The sequence below is a fragment of the Staurois parvus genome, unplaced genomic scaffold (assembly GCF_062004578.1).
Source record: "Staurois parvus isolate SC_StPar_1 unplaced genomic scaffold, SC_StPar_1.0 ptg000965l, whole genome shotgun sequence".
In the NCBI taxonomy this organism is placed as follows: Eukaryota; Metazoa; Chordata; class Amphibia; order Anura; family Ranidae; genus Staurois; species Staurois parvus.
The window spans coordinates 60,083-67,122 of NW_028318761.1; the positions used below are offsets into that span (position 1 = coordinate 60,083).

Below are 7,040 nucleotides of genomic sequence, written 5' to 3' on the forward strand. Positions count from 1 at the left end.
CCTGCGGACCCCATATACCACCAGGCCTCCAGCCGCAACCACCCAGCTCGGAGACAACCTTACCGTCCGCAGTGCAGCACCACCACATTCCAGTTAAACCTTGGTTAACTGGAATGTTCCCCGCGCACACCATACCACCGATGGGTCCCACACCATTCTCTGTACCTTCAAGATAATACCCGCCTCCAAAGACCAACAAACCGCCACAACACGCTGGGTAAGCCCTTACCCATGCGTGCCCCACCACAAACGGATTGCTCTCTGCACACCATCCTGTAAACCCAGAGACCACAAATCCGTCCCTACCGCATTAAGATGTACCCCATCATTCCGCAGATACCGCCAGGTATCTACCTCCAACTCCAAATGCCGGACCACCAACCCTCCATTCCGAATGAAAAAGCGCCCCACCTCCTTGTTGACCTTTATCCGTGCTTTATTGAGCCGCTCCACCGACCACGCCAAACGCCAAGAGGCGCGGGCTACCATATCCGACCATACCAACACCATGTCCGGATAATCCCTCCGCAATAGCAGAAAGTCCATCTTTACGTCCCTCACCAACTCCCGCATGGACCGAACTCCCAAATCATTACCCCCCGCATGCAATATCAGAACATCCGGTGGCCTATCCAGACTAGCAAAACGCCGAACTTCAGGCACCACACGACCCCACAACATCCCCGGCACACCTATCCAGCGCACGCAAGCCTCCTGTCTAGACAATCCCAACTGCCGCCCATTAGGCCTCACATCCGCCCGCCTGGCCCCCCAAAAAACGTAGGAGTGCCCCAGGATCCACACCAGGCGCACCGCTCCATCTGAAATAAAAGAACAAGAACTACCACCAGAACAAAAAACGGCACAGAGACAAGACAAACTCCCCCCCACCCAGGGACAACAACCCGGGATCCAACCTTAATCAACCCAACAGATGCGGACGAATGTACAAGCGAAACCTCTGGGAATCCCATCTACCAATCCGTTTTACCGCCGCATCCGACAGACCCCACCGGGCGGCCTCAGTAGCCGCCCCAATCCGAAACGAGTGAGAAGCATACAAAGATGCATCCAAACCCACAACCTTCAAACAGCGTTGAAAAACCGACACAAATTGAAAACGAGTTAACGGGGACCCATCTTCATGCATGAAAAAAGAACCACGCCCCACCGGAAGACGGGACAAAAATTCACGAACCGCCCGCACCGGGCACACCAATGATGTTGGAGGGGCAAAAAACCGCACCCGTGCACTACGACCCAATTGGTCCGTCTTGGACCGACGGACGAACACCTCCACCCAGTCACTAGAGACCCTGACATCATCCCCCAACAACCCCCCAAGAACGGATTTGGATGGACTGACGAGCTCCCCAATACGCAATGCCCCAAAGAAAGCCACCGCAAAGGCCGCCCGAAATAAGCACACCTCAAAGTCTGAAAAGCAAACAAAGCGCAGATGCTCCAAGAAAGATCCTAACAACTCAAAGGACACCGGACGACGAGAATCCTTACTGCGACAAGCCCTACGGTAACCTCGAAGAGCCTGTCATACCCAAAATTCTTTTGTGAAGTCCCGACACCCTTGAAGCTTAAAGAGGAAGGCCAAGCCAGCCAACCGCCGATCCACTGCAGCAGCCGACACCCCCCGTTCCAAGTTCCTTGCCAAATAATACAAAACAGCCACCCCTACCTCCGGCCCCCACGGATCTATCTCGACCTGATGTAACAAGTCCCGCCACTCCCGCCAGACCTTCGAGTATGCAGACCATGTCGCCTCACTCACCGACCTCCGGATCCAACCTGCAACGACCCCAAGGCAATCTCCCACAGCCAGTCGGGACAAGGAACCCCGTGTCGCTCCGCCGCCGGCGCCAACTCTCGGAATTTGTCCCACTGAAAACGAGACAAAGCGTCAGCCAAGATGTTATCAACCCCAGGGAGATGCACAGCATGGAGAAAAACGTTCAGCTGCAGGCAACGCAACACTAAATGGCGAAGCAAGCCAACCACAGGTTGCGAGGAAGCCAAGACCCGGTTGATGACCTGAACCACCCCCAAGTTGTCGCAATGAAAACAAAACTTCTGATTCCGAAAATTTGCACCCCAAACCTCAACCGCCAATACCACCGGAAAAAGTTCCAACAGCACCAGGTTACTAAGGAAACCCGCCGCAGCCCAAGAAGAAGGCCACGGAGCCGCACTCCACCGCCCCCTAAAAAAGGCCCCATATCCCCCGGAAGCCGCCGCATCCGTGAACAATTCCAAGTCAAAATTACTGACTGGTCCAGACATCCACAGCGCCCGTCCATTGAAGTCATCCAAAAAGGTATGCCAAATCCGCAAATCCTCCCGATGTTCCCTAGTTAAACGAATAAAATGCATAGGGGAAGTAATTCCCGCCGTCGCCGCCGCCAGCCGTCGGCAAAATACTCGCCCCATCGGCAGGATGCGACAAGCGAAGTTCAGCTTACCCAGCAACGACTGCAAGACCCGTAGCTGAATTTTACGCTTGCCCAGCACCCCACAAATTTCCCCTTGTAGGGCCAACAATTTGTCCCCTGGCAGCCGGCACTCCATGGCATCCGAGTCCAAAACGATGCCCAGAAAAGTTATCACCGAAGCCGGGCCCTCAGTCTTGTCCAAAGCCAATGGAATCCCGAAACGTTCAGCAACGTGTTGCAACGTAGCCAACAAAACCGCGCATAACCTGGAAGCGGGCGGACCCACGCAAAGAAAATCATCCAAATAATGGATGACCGAATTTATCCCGGAGACATCCCGCACCACCCACTCCAAGAACGAACTGAACCGCTCAAACAATGCGCAAGAAATCGAACACCCCATGGGAAGGCACTTATCAACGTAAAACGAGCCCTGCCAATGGCACCCCAGAAAACGAAAACTATCTGGATGTACCGGCAACAAGCGAAATGCGGACTCAATATCCGACTTCGCCATAAGCGAACCGCGCCCATAACGACGAACCCGGAAAACTGCCGCATCAAACGATGTGTAAGACACCGAACAGGACTGCGGATCGATGGCGTCATTAACCGACCCCCCTTTGGGGAAAGACAGGTGGTGAATCAACCTGAACGAATTCGGCTCCTTCTTGGGCACCACCCCCAAGGGGGAAACCACCAAATCTGAAAACGGAGCGCAAGAAATTGGCCCGCCCATACGTCCCAACCCCACTTCCTTACTCAACTTCGCCGAAACCACCTCAGCATGCTGCACCGCCGACCGTATGTTACGAGCTAAAGGGGGGATCGAAGTCAAACTACACGGGATACGAAAACCCTCCGAAAAACCGGCCAACAGCAGCCCGGCGGCTGCTCGATCCGGATATCTATTTAGGAAAGGCCGCATCCTTTCCACTTTCACCGAAGTTGTCCCTCTTACTCGCATGCTCTCCGGGCAGGCCTCTACCCCGCTTGAAACAGCGCGACAAAGGATGGGAGCCGCCGCAACCTGAACACTCATGTTTAAAACGGCAGGACCCCCCGAAACGACACGCGCCCTCTTGGAACTGCCAACATACACCCCTACGCTTTGAGGCTGATTGTCCAGGGGAGAATGAACCACCGACCCCACCTTGAAAAAACGGACCAGGAGCCCGCACGGGAGTCATGAGGCGCATCCAAAGGCCAATGTCCTTATGGTCCCAACGCAACGAAGGGCGAACAGCCCGCCTCTGCCGAAACTGCTCGTCGTATCGAAGCCATGCGGTCCCACCGTAAACCCTGTTAGCCTCGCTAATGGCATCCAGGTAACAAAAGACACTGGCCATGACACTGGCCAATGACACTGGCCATGATCGCAAATGCCTGCATCCAATTCGCAAATGTCCGCGGGATAAAACGAAAGTGCCGCTTCTCAGCGTCCTCACGCCTACCCTCGTCAACCCGCGACCCATCTAACGGAAAACGCTCCAAAGGCAAGAGCGTAAAAATTTCCACATACTCCCCTCTCCAAATCCGCTCTCGAACCTCCGACGGTAAGTGCGCACCCAAAGGGCCCTCAAAACATACGTATACCTCGCCCTTGGCCGAGTCCGCCACGCCTACCGTCCCGGAGACCCCAGCACCCCCATCTACAGCCCCGGAAACCAGAGCACCTGTTTTTGCTGTAACCACCCCTGGCGCAGAACCAGGAGGGGGAGAAACCCCTGAGCTCCTCCCGTCCCCTCCCTCCTGCTCTAGGACACCGAACCCTTCCCCACCCGGCAGCGGAAGCCACGCTGAAGCAGGCCCAGGGGCCCTACCCTCACCCTGCTCAAAGCGCCGCAACAAATCCCTCAGGCCGGACATCAAATCGCCGAGACCCCCCCTTAAACCTGACGCGGGAACGCCCACATCCCTCTCCGCCGAGGCCACGCCCCCGCCTCCCCCCAACAGGTCCCGAAGCGCAGAAGAGAATAAAACAGGGAACTCACCAGGCTGCCCAGGAGATGTCCCATCAGCCGCGCGTCCCGACTCCATCGACGCAGAGCGGCCAGCTGTCACCCCCTCATCGGGTTCAGACAGCTCGCCCTCCGATCTTTCGACCTCTTCCTGACGGCTGCATGGCCTCCCCGTCCCAGGAGCCACGGGTCCCTCCGGGCCGGTGCGCAGCTGACTCCGCCTCCTGGCACCAGCCACGCCCCTCAACGTCCCTGGTCTCCGTCCCGTCACACACTCCTCAGCACTCTGCCCAGAGCTGCCCTTCTGCTTGATCCTCTTCAGAGCCGCCGCTCCATGCTGCACAGGTGGCCCGCCGACTGCTGCAGGGGACAGCCCGGCAGCCGCAGCGCTCCTTCTCCCACGTTGGGCTCCCTCCCTGACATGCACTTTGCCAGTGGAGGAGCCGTTACCTTCCCGTCTCAGTTGCCGTGCGGGCGAGGGGGAGGGGCTTCCTCCATACGAAACCCCGCCCACCGAGCTCCGCCGAAGCTGAGGATTCCTCCCGGCTCCCCCGCGAGCAGAGGCCAGAGAATGCCTTGCCTGCGGGGCCGGAGGGTCCCGAGCGGGGCTCCTGATGCGGTGCTGAGCTCTGGGGGATGGGGAGTCCGGGCTGAAGCGCTCCGGAGGCCGAGACCTCCGAGCACGTGGGCTTCCTCTTCCTCTGGTGATAAGCCCGGGCCCTGTGACAAGCCCGGGTCAAGTGACAAGACCGGGTCCTGCAGAAAGGCAGAGACCCGGCTCTGCAGCCAGTCTATTCCTCGTGAGGCTGCCGCCTCACGCAGCTGGGCCACCAGACCATCCATGACCGCCCCACTGTCTCTCAGGGAAAAAAGGCCCTAATAATGCTGGCGTAGGTAGGGTGGGAGGGAAGCTCACTGAAGCTCACTCACCAACGTCCAGCTCCGACTGACCGCCCCCCACCCAAAGGTGCCAAGGAGACCACCCACGTTCTCCCTCTACCAACCAGCTCCCACCTATACATTTTCAAACCCCCTGCACTGACTTAACCCTTTCTAGCCTTCCTTACCCACTCTAGGCCTAGTCATGCCTGCCCTGCACTACTTCTTTCCTGTCATTTACGCTACGGGCATTACTGTCTTAGAGTCACCGACATCAGCTCTCACTATTGTCTGTCTTGGGCCGTGTTTGACTACTTGTAGAAATTCAAATAACCTATTGTCTCTGGAACAGGTTCCTTCCACTCATTGTGGGTGTAATTTCACTAGAAGGTCATTTGAATTCTAACCAAGAAAGGTTAACCCTTAACAGCCGGCTGGGCTTGTTGCTGTTGGAATGAAATCATATTTTTGATAAATAGTCCCCCAAAAGTCACTACAACACCAGGTTCATGTCCCTAGGAGGATCATTGAGAAGTGGGTCATTCTCATACTCCTCTTTGAGAAGACTCAAGAATGTCTTTGCACTTGTGGCCCCTAGGAAGTTCTTTTGTGTTAGGATGGAACATTCGGAGTTGCCCTCCAGGGGAGGATCGGGCAGCATCCTTGATAAGGCATCGGCCTTACCATTCCTCGATCCCGGTCGATATGATATAATAAAATTAAATCTGGAAAAGAATAGAGACCAGCGAGCTTGTCTAGAAGACAATCTCTTGGCCGAACGAATAAATTCCAGATTTTTATGGTCAGTGAGAACAGTTACAGGGTGATTAGCCCCTTCTAGCAGATGCCTCCATTCAGAAAAGGCTTCCTTAATTGCCAGTAGCTCTTTATTCCCAATGTCGTAATTTCTTTCGGCTGAGGACATCAAACGGGAAAAGAAGGCACAAGGATGAAGCTGCATTTTTTCACCACTTCGCTGAGACAGGATTGCTCCCACGGCAGAATTGGAGGCATCCACTTCCACTATAAAGGGTAGTTCAGGATCGGGATGTACCAAGATTGGTGCAGAAGTGAAAAGAGTTTTCAGTTTTTCAAACACAGCTTGTGCCTCAGAGGTCCACATGAAGGGTACCCCTTTCTTTGTAAGCTGTGTGATTGGAGCTATCACTCTAGAAAAGTTTCTTATAAATTTTCTGTAAAAGTTGGCAAACCTGCCGAAACGTTGAATCTCCTTAACATTTCCAGGTGCTGACCAATCTACCACTGCTTTGATTTTCTCGGGATCCATGCTCACGCCCTCTGGAGAAATGATATAGCCTAAGAACTGGATCTGGGTCTGTTCAAACTCACATTTCTCCAATTTAATGTAAAGTGTAATCTTTCAAAAACTGTGCAAACATGTGTGCGGTGCTCCTCCCAATTATCGTAAAAGATAAGGATATCATCCAGATAGGCAATTACAAATTGGTCCAACAGATCACGAAAAACATTGTTGATAAAATGCTGAAACGTTGCAAAGTCCAAATGGCATTGTAGCAAACTTGCTCATCAGAGATGGACGTGGAGTTCCCTGTTTTATTAGAAGTATTCCTCAATCCTTTATTCCTTACTCCCTCCCTGCCTGAGAGGCACAGGGACAGATGTGTAAGTGTTAAAAGTTGCTGGCAGGCTGGAGCAGCAGGGGGTCCAGCACTACAAAGCCCCCCCCCCCCTAGAGACAGCAGACTCTCTGTCCAAGGGACCTGTTTGATTTCAC

At 54.5% G+C, this 7,040-nt stretch overlaps 1 protein-coding gene across 1 annotated transcript; it reads right to left on the bottom strand.

Annotated features, from left to right (window-relative positions):
* Window positions 1–225: 225 nt before the first annotated feature.
* Window positions 226–5,248, bottom strand: LOC149441604 (uncharacterized). The gene is made up of 3 exons (XM_089657109.1): window positions 5,224–5,248; window positions 4,439–5,125; window positions 226–821 (listed from the first exon to the last, which is right to left on the bottom strand). Exons 1-3 carry the CDS (start codon window positions 5,246–5,248, stop codon window positions 226–228), a joined length of 1,308 nt encoding a protein of 435 aa, XP_089513235.1.
* Window positions 5,249–7,040: the final 1,792 nt, after the last annotated feature.